Source organism: Carcharodon carcharias, chromosome 8, assembly GCF_017639515.1.
Source record: "Carcharodon carcharias isolate sCarCar2 chromosome 8, sCarCar2.pri, whole genome shotgun sequence".
In the NCBI taxonomy this organism is placed as follows: Eukaryota; Metazoa; Chordata; class Chondrichthyes; order Lamniformes; family Lamnidae; genus Carcharodon; species Carcharodon carcharias.
In genome coordinates, this window is record NC_054474.1 from 77301149 (window position 1) to 77318290 (window position 17142).

The following is a 17142-nucleotide window of genomic DNA, read 5'->3' on the forward strand; positions in this document are numbered from 1 at the left end:
ATGGTCAAAGTGAAGGCTAGTAATACTTATTTGATCCCAGCACCATCTAGACACTAGCTGCAGGCAAGTTGTTAATGTTTCTTGCGGTATACTTTGAGCCACATGAATTTCAGACAATTATGGTGAAGTATTATGAAAACAATGGCATGAAGTAATTTAAAGACCAACATCTCTCAATCATAATACAATCTAAATTTTAATCTCTTGAATAATTGTTTTACACCACATTCTTAAAACATTCAATTTTATGCAAACCTTAAAGCTGAATCACATAATTAAATGTATTCAAGTCCACAAAATAATTGACATTGGGCTCCTTTCGATATGAAGACAAAACTAAAATGTGGACCATAGCTTAAATATTAAGCAACTAAGCCAAAACCAGTGGAGAGCAAATACAGTACTACATGTAAAAAAAATCCCTGACACAAATGGTTCAATTTCTAAAACTGAATTCATAATTAAAATCCAACTCTCAGGATTTATATAAAAAAAATAAAAAAGAACTACAGTACTTGTAAGAAATGTCTGGATTCATTAACTGTGGACTCATCCAGTGACCACATTTTAAACAGGGCACATCACATGAAAAGAATTTCTAAGAAAAAATTCGCCATTTCAAGTGGGTCATTATATACTTAATATATATATATATGTCAGAAAAATCTCAACATGCATTAAGAATTGCAAAATCTTGTTTAAAAAATATCTTCCATTTTCCATGTGCGAAAGCAATGTACAGTAAGTACAAGTGTCAGGTTTATTTTAATTATGACTAGCCAGCCAGATTTTTAATTTTTTTCTCCAGCACTCACCTCCAACCCCCCCTCCCCCCACCCCCAATTCTGGGTAAGATGGTGTATTGGGTGTCTGCATGTTGCAGCCCAATAAATGGCAGTGTAGTGGACATCTTAGGAAACAGCAGCCAGAGCCTTAGTGTCGTCGGGCTAAAAGGAAAAAGAAAACAAATTAGAGTCAAACAATAGAAGTATAATTCAGTTAAGAATCACAAAACAAGATTAAAATGTGACATTTTAAATATTATACATGATTTGCTGCCTCACAAATCTATTCAGGCCACTGCATTCAAGTACATATCACTTGTTTATGTTCAATATTTTTTCCTTTTGATCATTTGAAATTGAAGGGACCTCTTAATAATGGTGCACACAAGTGAAAAGGGACAGTTTGAGAAAATAGCATTTTTGTAGAAAGAAGTATAAACATTAACGCATGGTTAGATTTTAAGAGATATGGCCTTTAATTACAAAGAGGTAGATGGCATCCTCTAATCAAGGGACCAGCTGACAATGGGAATTCTATGTTTTCCAACAAAGGGCACAAAAAAACTTCTTTTAAAAGCTTAGAATTGTGTCTCTTCCTAAGTTATTCAACGTTTGACATTAAAGGATAGGAAGTAGAAAAAACATTGCTGTTAAAACTTCAATTAATGTAAGAAATTGAATACAGAGAAACAGTCAAATTGATTAGGTCATAAAATAGTCTCTTGCAGAGGTGAAGTTGAAAATGACTTTGAAAGTACAAGTATCGTAACCTGCTAACTAATTGAGAAGCTGCTACTCCAAGAATACAAATCCAAATATTTCCCCCCAATTTACAGGTTCTGTTGGATAAGAATACTGACATCACTCAATGTTCTGTCAGTAAAAGTATTCAATCAATGGTGAATGGGGAGAAGCATGAAAATGCATGGAATGTTAAAAACTGAGCATCTGTTCCCTGGTGTGGAGAATACAATCCAATTTTCAGTTGAGCTAATAACCATCCCTCAAGTTTTCATATAAAATTACAGCAGATATATAAAGTTTCAGGATTACAAATTTGCCAGACATGTAACAACATCAATACAATATTTTCCCCCTCTAACTCATTTCTCAAAGTGAAGATAGTGACTTGTTCTGGTGATGCAAGTATGTGATTTGTGAACCCAGACAATGAATGCAGGGCTGTGCTATTTATGCATAGTAGTCCCTACCGTTTAATCTCATTCTATCTTAACTCTGTCTACATTTATCCACTGAAGAGTACAGGTGCTCATTGTGCTTATAGGCCTGGTTGAGATGAAAAATCAAACCTGGAACCCTTCTAGTCCTGTTGTGACATACTTACTTTGAGGCCCTGAAGACATATTCTTATTGCAAAAGATGCATCATTGCATCAAGACCAACTAAAGCAGATCCTAAGTACCACAGAAGCCAGACAGCAGCAGTTTATTGGGTTGCGCATTCTACTACAGCAACTAAATTGTGATACCTGTGGAAGCTTGGAGTTTTTTTTTCAATAAAACTCATAGTACAGTACCACATGCTATGTGAGAAAAAGTAATTTGCCTAACAAACAAAAAAAAATTTCACATTTCATTTTGAAGGTGGTATGGGTGTCTGACATTAAAGTTTTACCAATCTTCCTTATTTCAATTGTATAATTAAAAATTCATTTTAAATTTAAATATTAAATGAGTATAGGAACAGTACATAAAGCTAAAGGGAGTAGAAAGAAGTCTAGATTGTCTGAGCTGTAGAGTTGGCCTACTTTCTCCACCACTGGTTAAACATCCCATGTATTTCAGTCCTTCATCTTGCTTTTATCCATTTATGAATTTAGAATCCTTCATTCATTATCGTTAAAGCAGTGTAGTTCTATGATGTGGAAGCCTTTAGCTTTCAATGCATGGCATTATAACACTGCCAATTTGATACCTGTCAAGCTCATTTTCATTTGGAAGGTACAACAGTGCCAATATACAAATATCTATTTCTCATCTACTATATAAATTTAACAATTTAGAAATGGCCTGCATGTACTATTAATGGTGATATATTCAAAGCTATTTAAACAGCAGGGTATAGACAATTATCAATAATCAGCAAATGCGATTATCCAACATTTGAAAGAGTAACTCAGCATTCCCCTCCACAGCAATGCATGCCTAGCCAAAGCAAACATCGAATCCTTTATTTCTGCTGGGCAATTATGATGCAGCCCTCTAATCATGTCCATATAAATAGGACATAACATTCAAGAAAAAGTTACCAAAACGAACCAGCATTTTTAAGGATTATTTTTGCTGCAGCTATTTTTTTCCAGACATGAAAGTTGTATAAACGGAAATGTAATAAAAACTACCTAAAGCCCATGGCAGGTTTCTCTGTTATGCAACTGAGCTCCAAATTCCTTCACTTGACAGCAAGCATTCTTAATCTGACCACTTAAAAGTAGTACATCAAATTTTGCCATTTGTTGTTAGCAATGCAACCTATAATACTGCAACTTTTAGAGGAAGAAAATTAAGTAGCATTTCACTTCCATATTAAGGGTTAGACCTAAACGTTCTTGCCTATCTGCAACCTGGTCCTATTCTCCAGGCTGCACGTGGAACTGTGGCAGATGGAATAGCTCAATCACGATAACCCAGAGAAAAGAAAGCTTAGAAGTAGGCAGATGAAAGAAATTGCTCCCCAGAACAACTGAAATTTAGTTTAAAATTCAAAACCTTTAAAATGCAAAGTAAAATAAGACTGCTTACAAAAGGTAATGTTGATACTTAACTTTGAAAGTCATGTTTTGTACAAAAAATTCAGAAAGGTAGTTGTTTCACGGCACATTTGAGATCTGTCAAGTTTAATGAGTTAACTGTCAATATTTTACAAGGGAAACAGAAAAACATTTTCTATATTGCAAGTGTAAGGGCTGATCCATTCATTGTATGCACTTTCAGACTTAGTTTTCATGATGCAACGTGCAGTAAGATAAAGTACAACATATAGAAATTAGTAGTGAGGAACTAGATGGTACGTTCTTTTGTTCAAATTCATCTCAAACTGAAGTATTCGTGGTCTGCTGACTGTGCACTGTGTGAAATGATTTTGGACAGTATCAAAGCCAGTGACTAGTAAGCTTGGGCCTCAAGCACAAAGTTGTCCTTAATTAACAATTTCCATCAGAAGCCTCTGGCTGGCAATGGACAGTTGTCATTACACCACACAGTAAAAGTGCTACTGAGGTTAAAGTTGTGGTATGTTCTGGTAGAGGGAGCTTTATTCTGGATTGCTGTTAAAAAAAAACCCAGATGATTCATGTCTTTCCAGGGGAAGAGAATTGCCACCACTATCTTGTTTGCTTAACATACAATTCCAATTTAACACATGACTGACTCTTGGTTCTCTGTGCATTCAGGACAACCAGAAATGAGCAATCAACATGGCGGTACCAATATAAAAACAAAAAACTGTGGATGCTAGAAATCCAAAACAAAAACAGAATTACCTGGAAAAACTCAGCAGGTCTGGCAGCATCGGCGGAGAAGAAAAGAGTTGACGTTTCGAGTCCTCATGACCCTTCGACAGAACTCAACAGTTCTGTCGAAGGGTCATGAGGACTCGAAACGTCAACTCTTTTCTTCTCCGCCGATGCTGCCAGACCTGCTGAGTTTTTCCAGGTAATTCTGTTTTTGTTATGGCCTTACCAATGTTGCCCATGTCCCAATAAATACTTGGACGTGCTCGATTCTGACACTGGGTTGCTGAACTTGGAAGAGTTTCATTTACCAACATAAGATGAGCATTAGATACCAGCAGTTAAAGATGGTAGCAGGAATGCAAGCTCCCAACTTTTTTCATAAAAGAAATAGATTCAGGTAAATACTACATTGACTATACATTTCCTATTTCAATAGACAAATATTTTGGGTTCAGTCTTTGAGCACTTCACACATCTTTGTCATATTTCCAGTAGTTTTTCATCTGGAACCAGTGTTATACAGGAACAGAATGAAAGTAAAATACCTTTTATTTATGTAGTCTTTTAAGACTTCAGAACATAATGCGCTTTACAACCAATTTGTTACTTTCGAAGTGCAGTCAATGATATAAAGGCAAATATGACGATCAATGTTACATATAGCAAGGTTATACAATCAGTTGCTTGCTAGTACAAAACTCGAATTTTGCTGAGAAGTGACACATCAAGAATGCCAAATTTCAAACAATCATGACAATTTATACCACAGGAGAAAAGGGTGCCGGTTAATTGGCCGAGGCATTCCCAAAGAGGAAGCAACGGGCACCCATAGGCTCCCCAAAAATTCAAAAAAGGCTTGAACATATTCCTTTTATTTGCAGAGAACAGGACCCTGCGTATGAATTTGTTGCTTTAGCAAGCATCAATGTGCCATTTTAAACAGCTTGACTTAGTGTTGCAAATCGCAGACTCAGGATTTTGAAATGCAACATTGTTGTTTGCTCGACATGGTAGTTGCAAAATCCGCTCATGCGTTCTCCACTGTTTGCCATATGCCTAACTTTACTGGTCAATATACATACGGGGATTCATAGCTCCATGCATTATAAGATCGGTCTAATCAGTGATCTTGTAAATAGGGCCCTAGCCATTTGCTCACGTTGCAAGTTTGACATAGAAATAGAGTGCGAAGCTATCCTAGGGGACACTGGCTATCCTGATCAGGTATCTCGCCAATGACCATTTTAGACCTGAAAAATGCCTGGTCTACTTCAAATTACCCTGGAAAGGCAAAGTATCTCAAAATTTTGAACAGGTTAAGCAAGCCATTTTCTGCTGTATTTTCCACTAACAGGGTGTTGCCGTCAGTCCAAAAGACCTACGACACAATTAAGTAATGTATATGAATTGCAATGCCGGTGAGATGCCAGATACATTGGCCGTAGAACCCAAAGATTGTCTGATCAAATCAAACATGTTCCTTCAGTTGTTCAACCAGCCCATGTTTGTTAGATGTGATTCTATGACTTGAACAATCCTTACTACAAATAATGGTTACACTAACAACCAATTTAAATAATCAGTGGAGTTCATAACATGGCTCATTTATGCTTGCTGGAAGCAACATACATATGCAGGGATTTGTTCAATTTTTGTACCTTTTTTCAATTACCCAGAAGCTTTGAGAGTCTATAGATCCCCCATTGCTTTCTCCATGGCAATGCCTCAGCCGAAGTCAACTTGCCAGTCAGCATCCTTTTCTCATGTCGTGTAAACTGTTGTGACGATTTGAAATTGGTATTCCTGTTTGTCCTGGTGTTGGCAAGACAGAAGCTTCAACAACATGTCTCTATGGTCTTATTCAAGTTCCACAATCAGCAAACACGGTTTTCATTGATGTTGTTTAAGAAACGTTGGCTTGGACTTTGGACAAACTCCCTACTCATCTCATCCAATCACTTAGTACTTTAGTTTATCCAATCACTGGCTGAGTCATGCACTGAAGATTAAATTTAAACTTCAACGTGACATTTATCACCGCATCAGAAATAGATGGTACACAGTTGGTGATTTCTTGCCTACCCACATTTAGACAATGGCTCAGTTCAGGTATAAACCATCCAGCAAGAATAACTGATATATGCACCAGTTGTATGATTTGTTTTTTTAAAGAAATTTAACTAGAAAAATCAATGTAAGCATCCACATAATAGATTTTATGGAGATAATTATCCATGAACCAATAGCTTGCTTCAATTTAACAGGACTATTATTCAAGATAACAGCATTTGACAACAATAATTGCCCAAAGTACATCTGTACCAATCAATCAATTCCATGGTCCATTTTGATCATTAGTACTATAAAAAATTTCAAAAATAAGCTTTTTAGAAATGATATAGCCACAAATACAAGGGCCACCTCAAAATGTTGACAGTTTTGGAGCCAATTTTTAAGTATGCTTTTCCCTGGTGGATCTCAAAGCAGAAATTCCATCTTAAAACATCTAAACTGTAAATCAAGGGCAGGAACTTAGAAACAGTTCTATGGTTAGCACACAGTCCCTCAAAGTTACAGCTCCTACATACCCAATGTGTGAAATGTTTCCAAGACAACTAGGCCTAAAGAAACTGGGGTTGTTCTTGGATTTAAGTTTTTTTTTTAAAAAACCGTCTACCAAATTCCTGCCCTTAATGCTGGAATAATGCAAACTGAAATTTTAAATAGTTTTTTCCTTAACACTTACAATAGCCAGTAAGTAATCCTCATTCTAAAACTAACTTCTATTGAATTGCACTCATTAAACCAATGAGCCTAATTTGAAGTTTTTCAATTAGCCATACATATTTAAATTTGGGCATCAGTTTAGTGGAACCCCAGCCGCTTGACTTGCCTACCTTCTTTGATGTTTTCATGTTTCAAACTGTGTCAGCAGGGCCCGCACCTCAGGTGTCAGCTGCTTTGCAGCCTTGGCTGCCTCTGTGATGGCCTTACGGTAAAGGCCCTTTCTCTTCTTGTTAAACCGTGACTGGAAGTTTTCTAAAAACGGGGAGACTTGTGAAAGAGCCAGGAAAGATGTTGTTGGGGACCCAAACCATGAAATTCTGGCCTCCTGTCTTACTAAAAAGCCATTATCTTTCCGGCTTACAGTTATAGTAAGTATGCGGGCAGGCCACCAGGGGAAGCCGTAAATCTTGGCCCAAACAATGTCCCCTATACATATGGTCTTGCCATCTGGAGTCACACATTTAGAGACATTTTTGGTAAAGACTTTCACTTTCAAAGAATTAGTGAGCTTTTCTTCTTTTGAGGAGGAGGAGCAAGGTACATGCATGCTGCCTGGAGGAAAGTCAAATGTTTCAGTAGAACTACATTCTGAGTTGGAGGATTTTATATCATCTGCGCTATCACTACTACAAACTGAAAAGGCAGAAGAGTCAGATTTATTTTGACTGTAGGTCATATAAACGGTTATATTGCCTCCTCTGCCCCTTTTCCCCAATTGTTTTTCATCCTGCTCACAAGGCCATTTTAGTTCCCTGGTGTCTTTATTCTCATCAGTGGACTGTTCCAACCCTTTTGTGGGACTATCTTTTTCAGAAGGCTGCTCACCTGCTGAGCGGGAAGAGGTGCAGCGAGGCGGCGCTTTGGAGGCTGTCTTGCAGCTACGTAATCTCTCAAGTTTAGCCTTGTAAGCAGAATCATTTTCTTCATTCCTGTATCTCTGTGGCTTTAAGCGAATCCGTGGAGGGAGAGCACCAGAATTGGTGTTTTGAAAGCGCCGTGTAAAATGAACTTTTGGAATGGTATCACCAGCAGATGAAACTTCCTGTTGCTGTTTCTTTTGAACTTTCTCTTTGGCCATTTTCAACACTTCCCTGGCTTTCATGTGATCTACATTCTTGTTCTGTAGCACTTTCTTGGGATTCATCTGCATTTTAGAACTATGTACTTGCGAAGAAATTTTGACCATTTTGCCCTTGCCTGTAGATAGATTTGAAATTTTAATGACAGTATTTCGCTTCTGACCATCATACTGAGTTTTCGCTTCCATTTTGTGGTCAGTTTTTAGTCTCTTTGACATTGCAGGCATACTGTCATTTTTTCGTTTCTTATCCTCATTTCGAGAAGTGTCATTTGTGCTGCCACCCCTTCTCAACTCCTTTTTATCCGCTGAAATACTACTTTTGCATCGGTCACACAGAACTTGTCTTGGTCTGAGTTTAATAGAGTTCATTATGGAAGTGGACTCCTCTCTGAACATTTTCTTTTTAGGTCGCTTAATCCTTCTTGGAGGAGGTTGAGGTATAGACTGGTTATACGTATGTCTGATAAACAATGGAGGAGGATAAGGTGCTCCTTCGTAAAATAACGGTGCAGGTTTTGCAGTCCACAGACTTTCAGCCACACTAGGTTGTGCAGAGGGTATCAAAGATGCTGCTTCACAACTATCTGTAGATTTTGAATTTTGCTGGATCTGTTGCTGGAATGATTCACATTGAAGTTGCATTAAGTCAGCTTCATCCTTGTATTCCCTTTTTGGAAGCACAGTCACAGGAATTCCATAGGGCCCAAACCTGAGAAGGTATAGCATAAATGTGTTCAGTCCTAAAATCAGGTTTTCACATTTTGCCCCAACCTTACTGCCAAAAAAAGCACTCATCTCCAAGCAAGACACTTTTTACTCTTGCATGATTTGGACATCTTTCAGCTCAACCAAAAAAGCTAAAAACACCAAATTGCTGACTGTAGTGACAATTAAACTGCTGTTAATATACCACCCACACAAAATAAAAGTTCAGAGCTACACTTTTTAAAAAAGGACAGGGAAGACCAGCTTCAATGCAGAATTGAACTGAACTCACTCTTCTGCCATGCAACTATGGATTACACTGTAATTTGCAAAAAAAAAAAAATCAATGCATGGTCAAACCTTCTTGTAATAAAACTGATATAGATCAAGATTATGGCTTTCAAAATGATCTAGTTCAAGGTCCTGTACTAACCCAAACCTAGCAGATGTCCATCAAAATGAAGTTTGGTTCCATTCGTTCTCAATATAGTCCATTGAAGAGATTTGTACAATTGATTTCCATTTCTTGGAAGTTGCAGTAAGTGTCCTTTCTAGGTGCTTGCTTACCTGGTAAATGACTCTCGTTTAACAGCAACTGTCAAGTTTACCATCACTTGTACTGGTTTATAAAGACTTCAGTTAAACAAGCTTTCATTTCTGAGCCCCAGCTAGCAATTATACAAGTCCAAAATGGCAATGCAGGTAGACTGTTGGTCTAATGCTTAAATAAGCATCTCACCCATCAAGTGACTTTTAAATATGGACTCCCTAATTCAATTTTTTGTACATTAATAACTTGCAATTTTAGATTTAATTCAGAACATCAAGAACCAATTTCCCTCTGTGCAGATTCTTAGAAATGGTGCTTTATTCAAAAATAACTACCTGCTAAATTGTTTATTCCCACTGTGATGTCATGCAAATGGAATTCTGGTCTCTCTTCACCTCCTGTCTTCATTGTAAAATCAAATTCTTAATTAATAAACATGATAGAAAGTGCATTGTGGTGGCAGACTTGAGTACAGATGAATCATCTTCACATTTTATTGCATCCTTGCCCACCTCCCACCAAAATGTCATGCTTAAGCTCACATATCCTCTCCCAGGCGAAGACTAAAACATCTACTTTTGATTTTTACATTTAGGCAATGATAATTAAAAAGACATACATCTGTCCACAATTTGAGGATGGGATTAATTTAAACCATGTTAGATTGTTCCAACTTGAGGGCACTAGTAGCAGAATTTTACGATACTGATAGCTAATCACTGAGCAGAATGATCAAACCCAAATTAAGGCAGAGCTTTGAATGTTTCTGCTGGCATTTATCCCTTGAAGTGCTCTGAATAATTAACTGTCCTTGCATTAATGTTTCAAACTTATGCAACACAATAATGCATTTAGTGAATAATATGAAAAGAATCCTTGCTGGCGATGACCAGAAGAAAAATTCAAGTACATGACTCATTCCTACTCTGAGGATAGCCTTTTAACTCACGTACAATTTATCTGGACTAATCTCATTAAACAGCATTTGCAATTTATTTTTCCTTCAAAATTCTCTCATCTCACTAGTGACAAAACTATACAAACTTGCAGTGTAGTGAATAGAATGAGTTAAATAAACTTCCTAAATCATATGCTAGTCAGTGGACTAATAAATGCACGTAGTAAGTTTTTTTCCAGTTTCCAAGTTACTCAATAAATGGATAGAATAAATATATTTACCTTTTAGCACATTGTTAGATCAATGATTTCTAACAACTGATGTTGGCAGATATTTGCCCTACAATTTTTACTTAAAAGTTTTGCATTCATTCCCTCATTTAGAAGCAAATATGAGCCAAATGAGTCCAACATTCTAACCCATCTGCTACTAGAAATGACAGAACAAATTACTTTTCATAATCCCACCTTTTTAGTATTCTTCCAAAAGTTGAGTATTTTAAACCTTCACCTTTCCCACATAATAAATGCCCTCAGTGACAGTAGCAAAAGGGAAAGCAGCTTTAGAAATTGACTTTTATCCTATCGTTGGTGAAACACCAACTATAAATGGGCAGGCTTTGTCAGAACAACAAAATCACTAATACAGAACAAAAAAAAATCTCAACATTATAAACTGGGTATGAAACATTCCCTGACATTAGGGAGATCAACCCTTCATTAAATAATTAAAGGAAAAACCAAAGCAAAAACAAAGATGTATTATACATATTTTCAAGCATTACCCAAACATTTGAACATTTACAGCAAAAATTCATCTAAGTAGTAAAAGTTATATAGTTTGGTTCACTTTCTCCAAGGTTTCCCAGAGGATTTCCACTGCAATTTTTCACTTTTGTCATACCATTATGGAGGTGAAAATTTTCACATTAGACCAACTAGTGTTATACAAACACAACTTAAGAACAGTAGGCCATTCAGCCCACTCCATCTTTCAATAAGATCATGGCCTCAATGTTATAGGATGGACTGGCAAGTATTAGTTAAGTAACCGAGGGTGTATCTACATAAAGGCATAGCTTGTTAACTTTGTAAATCACAGATGTAATCAAAAGTCTTGTGACTGAAGGAATTCTTGAAATGCTTACCTGTGGCCATTTACGTTTCTCTTTTATACAAATATGGGAAACTGTAGCACTACAGTAATTGCATCCTGGCTCTCAAAATTGCTTACTAGTTCTACTCCCACAATACCAATTCTAGCAATGATGGAGTGTGAAATGGCCAGTAAAATCAATTTTTAAGCTGTGACAAAATAAATTCTAAATAGATTTTATATAAAGATAGTTTCAATAATTAGAGCAGATAGTTACTTAGAAAAGGATCCTTTCAACATTTATATTAAAAAGATTAAAGCTTAAAATGTACTTGGGAGGGGCAAATGTTTTTTCATTTTACTGCTACCGCTGCAATGTAGTCTAGATTGACTATATATGCTCTGCTGGATGCAAGGTCTTATGCTAGATAAATCTGAGCAGTCTCAATCTAGTTTTTTCATATCTTAATTTCCCACAAATCAACCTCACTCAGAGGCCATAGGATGGTCACTATACAAATTGGACAAATGTCACCTTGATAGAAGTAGGTGGTTGTTCTTTTGAGGTTGGGACCTCACTTTTATCCAACTATTGTATAAGTGATCTAGGAAAGCCAAATATTGACAGCAGTTGCCTGAAACAGAATTCCCCAGCACCTACATCCTTTGTGTTCATAAGCATGAAACCACTCCCCACCACCTCCCCGCCCCATAAGTGTGGTTACACATGCCAAAATTTATCTCAAGAAAAATACAAACAAGATACCCTGTGAACAAAGAGCAGTAGGAAATGTATGCAAAATTGCTGTTCTCTGGGAATAGGCTGGTTCCACATTGCATGGGAGGCTTGAGCTGCCCCACCTACCAGAAGAATTTCCCAATTCTTGATCCAAAAACAGCACACATTACCATGTTGGGGTTTCTTGGGCTCTCACCAGGTTGAGAGAAGGGGACACACTGGAAGGTGTACTTCGAAAGCAAATCTGGGGGCCAGAAAAAACCTTGAGACACATATGAGACCTTCACCTGACCAAAAGTAGAGGCTCTACCAATAGACATATTTCTTTTAAAAATGTTGTTTGCTACAAAAGAGTACAATTTATGTTTTGAGATGTACATTGCCAAGTGCACCTGAATAAATAGTTATTTCTTTTATCAGCCTGGCTAATTACTTTTGTGGAATAAACACTGTTTTGATGTAGAGACACAAATCCTGCCTAAATGTATGATGTATCACTTTTCTTGCCACACAAAAAATCATTAATTACTCATTCATTTTCAAGCAGCCTAATGGCAAATGAAAGGAATTATTGCAAAACATAAAGTGGCCATCTACTGGTACTATTTAACTCATTCTTTAAATTTGGAGATAGAAGTTGGCTCATCTGTAAAACCACGTTATGATCTTTCATTCGATATGTCTGACTTCAAAAAAAATTGTTTGAAGAGATGCTGATGAGCCCTAAATTCAAAAAAGTAAATCCAAACAAAGTAAAGGAGGGCATCCAAGGAGCATATTCACATTCCTTCTCCGCAATTCCAAAATTAAATTAAAAGTTGGGATGGGCTGATTGAATTCCGGCGGGGTTCGGTGCTGGCACGAGTTGCTGGAACCTGGGTTGGGTTGGGCTGGGCTGGGCTGGGCAGTGCCCCCGCTCACTAAACCCCCCTCTCTGCCTCCGCACGTCCTGCGTTGCCACAAGAGCTCCAGATGCAGCAGAGCGCAGAGAAAGGGTAGACCGCTATCGGCTGCCCTCTCTACCCTAGGCCCACAGGCCGGCCACTTTTCAGGCTTACACGGAAGTCCCACTTCACCTGGACCGCACCCGCCCCTCCAGGTGCAGCTTCAGGCCTCACCCGCCTCTCGGGGGAAGGGTTGGGGGGGAGCTTTTTTTTGCGTTTAATTTTTTTTTGTTTTTTTTTTCTCTGTACCTTCTAGAAATATCCATTAGAACCCCTGAGAAGATCTTCTCCTCGATGCGCAGAGACACGACCAACGCATCGTCGACGACGTGATCCACCGTTACCCTCATTTCGGAACCCGCCAGGAGTTTCACGGCGGCGACGCCAACACCCGCAGCCGCCATTTTGCTTCCTCCCCGTTCCTGAGCGCCGTTTCTCTTCTGCACCCGCTCCACTACTCCCCGGCCCGGCTCTGGGGCGGGCGATAACCTACCACCCGCCTCTTTCTTGCGCTCCTATTGGCCAGATCCCACAATCAGCTGCCTCCTGTTCGTCTTTTCGAACCGTCAATCAGTCATCTCAGGGGCCACTGTAGTCCTTTGGGTGTGCCGATTGGCCAGCTCAGCTGTCAGTCAGGTGATGTAATGAGGAACGGTGCTCTATGATTGGTTGAGTGAACTGTCCGTTCTGGAATTGCCACGGCGTTGCCATGAGAACCCGTACCACTCAAACACATACGGAGATTTCTGAATGGGTGGACAGACTGTCAATCAACAACCTAAGCCCTGAAGCTCACATCCGCTGCTAACTCGTTAGACTAATTCTCAGTTATAGTACACCATGCTATAAGTAAGGTTATAGCTGTTATGCAATTGATTGGAATCAATAGCGATATTTTTACAATTACATTTATTAAACATATTACTGAACTAAGGTTTTTGCAAGCAATAACTATCAACAACATTGTACGGCACTTTTGAAAACCAGTTATTTTGCCTTACTCCCACGTGTGTGAACAAAGCTTTGACCTCTTTTTCCATGTGAACTCGTTTAAGTTCAAATGGTCTTGAGTTAAATGTAATAGTTGGTGCATTGCATGTGCTTTGGGAGAAAATAGTTTAGTACATGTATTGATAAGTACCAGTGAGAAACTGAGTTTCGCAGGATACGGTGCTAAGATCGCTACAATGCCCCCAGGGTCAGATGGGTTGTTGAATGGCCTTATCCTCTTCCCTCCTTTGCAACAGGCCCTTGTTTCAATGTGTTTTTTTGCTCCTGGCAAATTTTTGTTTCAATGTATTAGTGGTGCTCCCTTAAATACTTATTACCACTTTTAAATGATTAATTAAAAACTTATCATTGGTTAAATAAAAGAGGCAGAAAACATTTAAGCTTTTGCTGCATTTCGGAATCAGCACGGAATTTACTGAGCAGCAATATTTCCAGTTCAGAGTAAGGGGGGAAATGTATCCAACTGCTTTGAAACAGGCATTTAAAATGGAAACAAGGCCTCGGTCTGGAGCCTGTACATATCTAGGAATGCAAATGCTTACGGTCTTTCAGCAGATTGATCTGGGTTTCATATCATTAACATCTGCATATGCGTAAATACTCAGCATAAGATTGACCCAATAAAATTATGGAAAGTGTTTTACTATGTCAGGGCTGTTAAATTATAGTAATTAAATTTGGTGAGATAATTAGGTATCAGGTAAAGAAACATCTAAAACCATTCTTCCTGCATAAGTTGTCAGACGCTAAAATTACTGCGTATGTGTTTATTGGATGATATTCATATAGTGATATTGCTCTTTTCTTGCTAGATAAGTTCAATTGAAGCATCATACTCCAGCCCATTTGATATAATTCAACCCCAAAGAACATGTTATAATTCTTAATTGAGTCCAGTGTCTTGGACTCAATCCCCATCCCTGGCAACTCCTCCAGTTGTTGATCACCCGCCCTCTTTTTAAATAAACACTTCCTAACATCAGTGCTAAACTTCACAGTCCCAAAACTGTGCTTGCTATGATAACCTCACAGTATTGTTCCATGTTTATTTTCCTCTTTTCATGCTTTATGGCCATGTTCCACTCTGAACATTCCCCGTCAAAACTTCCCCAACCCAACAACACTCGAGATCTCTGCACTCCTCCAATTCTGGCTTCTTGTGCATTCTGATTTTCATTGCTCCACACAGACTTCATCTTCCCTTAGCCCTGGAATTTCCTCTCTATACTTCTCCACCTCTCTACATCTCTCATGTTTCCTTTAAGTCACTCTTTAAAACTTGCCACTTTGACCAAACTAATCATTACCTGTCATTTACGTGGTGCCTGCAACATTTTTTCACTATGTTAAAGGCACTTTGCAATGCAAGTTTTTTAGTTATGTACTTTAATCATAAAGTCCCCACTCATGCATCTCTTTGAGACAGAGCGGCGCTAGCTTATCTAGCTCTCCTTTATAGTTCAATCACACAATCAGCCACTGAATGGCCTATATAGATCACATTGTCCAAAACTCAATACAGGCTATAGGTACACCCTGACCAGAGCACCTTAAAACCTCAAAATGATCTCTGAGGTGTGGGATTCAATTCATTTGGTAATGTAACCTGGAAGCCTAATCATTTGTTTCTTGACACCTCACATTACTTAATTAACCAGCATCTTCAGATTTTTTAAAATTCCCTCTAGATCTCTTCTATCCGAACCTTGGAGAATAAATTCCTCCTGCTTTTATTCTCAGCTAGTGCTTGTTGCTAACAGGGAAAAATGTGTTTTTGAGAAAAAAAATTCTCTTTCTGAAAATTGACTGCTGTGCTCTCTTATTTAGTGTGAGCTGTACTCAACACAAACTCCAAATTCATCCAAAACTCTCTCATCCAAATCTTATTCCGCACTTAACTGCTTACCTTTTGTATCTGTCCCCATTGACCTCTTCTGAAAATCTTCTTAGTTGTTTACAATCTAACCACTACCCACGTCCCCTCCCACGATCATTGTCACCCTCATTTCACACACATTTGACCTTAACAAAAACTTTTCTGGCTTTACATCTCTAGCCTTAAATTTATACCACCCAACCCACTCTCATTGAGCTTCCTGCTCAGCGTGTTCATTGGGGAGCTGATCTCACCAATTTTCCTTCTATTGCTGAAATGAGAGCCATGTTGCTGAAGCTTTTCATCTTGCACTGATCAGGACAAATGCAAGAAGGCCATATTTCAAACAATCACAACAATTTATATCACAGAGAAAGTTTGTGCGGTAGGCAGAACATCTTTTTGGACTGACAGCAGCATCTTGTTAGTGGAAAATACCATTCATGTAGCCACTGCCTAGTTCTGTCTACCACATAATTGAGCAACGTCATGTATGAATTTCAGTGCTGGTGCGATGCCAGGTATGTAGGCTTTATATCCCAACGATTGGCTAATCAAATCAAACAGTAAGTTCCTGCAGTTGTTCGTAATTGGCAGAGTAGAGACCATACTCACCAATCCATCTACTGTTAGATGTGATTCTGCGATTGGAAAGTGCCTGCTGAACAACATTGAGTGCACTAAAATCAAAACTAACAACCAGTTTATGCTTGATAGAAGCTACATACATTCATATGCAGCAACCCATTCTCTGCAAACAAAAGGAATATGCTCAAGCCTTGTGCCTTTTTTGAATTACCTGGGTGCTTGGGGAGTCTATAGTTCCCCATTGATTTCACCATGGCAATGCCTTGGCCAATTAGATTTGATTTGCCAACCAATTAGCATCCTTTTCTCCTGTAGTATGTATTGTTGTGATTGAAACTTGGCAACCTTGCATTTGTCCTGATGATTGCAAGACAAATAGCTTCGGTAACATGTCTCTCTTTTCAGCAATATTCAAATTTTCTTTCTGTTTTACTTACGCTGCCCAATACCACCCCTTCCCCCTTTGGAATGTGCCAGCAAATCAACCATCACCAACCCTCTCTGCATTTCCCTCCAAAATGCCTGCCATGTACTAGCAAACAAGTTTCTTACCATGCCTGACCATATTGTGAATGATTGCATTGATACCATGTGGGAGGTAATAGCAT

General features: G+C 38.4%; 1 protein-coding gene across 5 annotated transcripts; it reads right to left on the reverse strand.

Moving 5' to 3' along the window:
- Nucleotides 1–814: 814 nt before the first annotated feature.
- Nucleotides 815–13565, reverse strand: pwwp2a (PWWP domain containing 2A). Of its 5 annotated transcripts, none has more exons than XR_005943729.1 (4): nucleotides 13309–13565; nucleotides 7158–8837; nucleotides 3571–3633; nucleotides 877–947 (listed from the first exon to the last, which is right to left on the reverse strand). XR_005943729.1 is itself a non-coding variant. In XM_041193169.1 (3 exons), the coding sequence occupies exons 1-2, from the start codon at nucleotides 13461–13463 to the stop codon at nucleotides 7172–7174; spliced, it is 1821 nt and encodes a 606-aa protein (XP_041049103.1). In that variant the 5' UTR covers nucleotides 13464–13564; the 3' UTR covers nucleotides 815–947; nucleotides 7158–7171. The 5 variants fall into 5 exon arrangements, 1 of the variants encoding a protein (XP_041049103.1); XR_005943732.1 differs by lacking the exon at nucleotides 13309–13565 and adding an exon at nucleotides 12286–12349; XR_005943730.1 differs by lacking the exon at nucleotides 13309–13565 and adding an exon at nucleotides 12242–12329.
- Nucleotides 13566–17142: the final 3577 nt, after the last annotated feature.

What these genes read in the sequence shown, in the direction of transcription:
- pwwp2a (XM_041193169.1), bottom strand. Translation starts at nt 13,463, where the DNA reads ATGGCGGCTGCGGGTGTTGGCGTCGCCGCCGTGAAACTCCTGGCGGGT. An exon ending in CTAATGGATATTTCTAGAAG is followed by an intron (nt 8,838 to 13,308) that starts GTACAGAGAAAA and finishes ATACCTTCTCAG; the next exon opens with GTTTGGGCCCTATGGAATTC.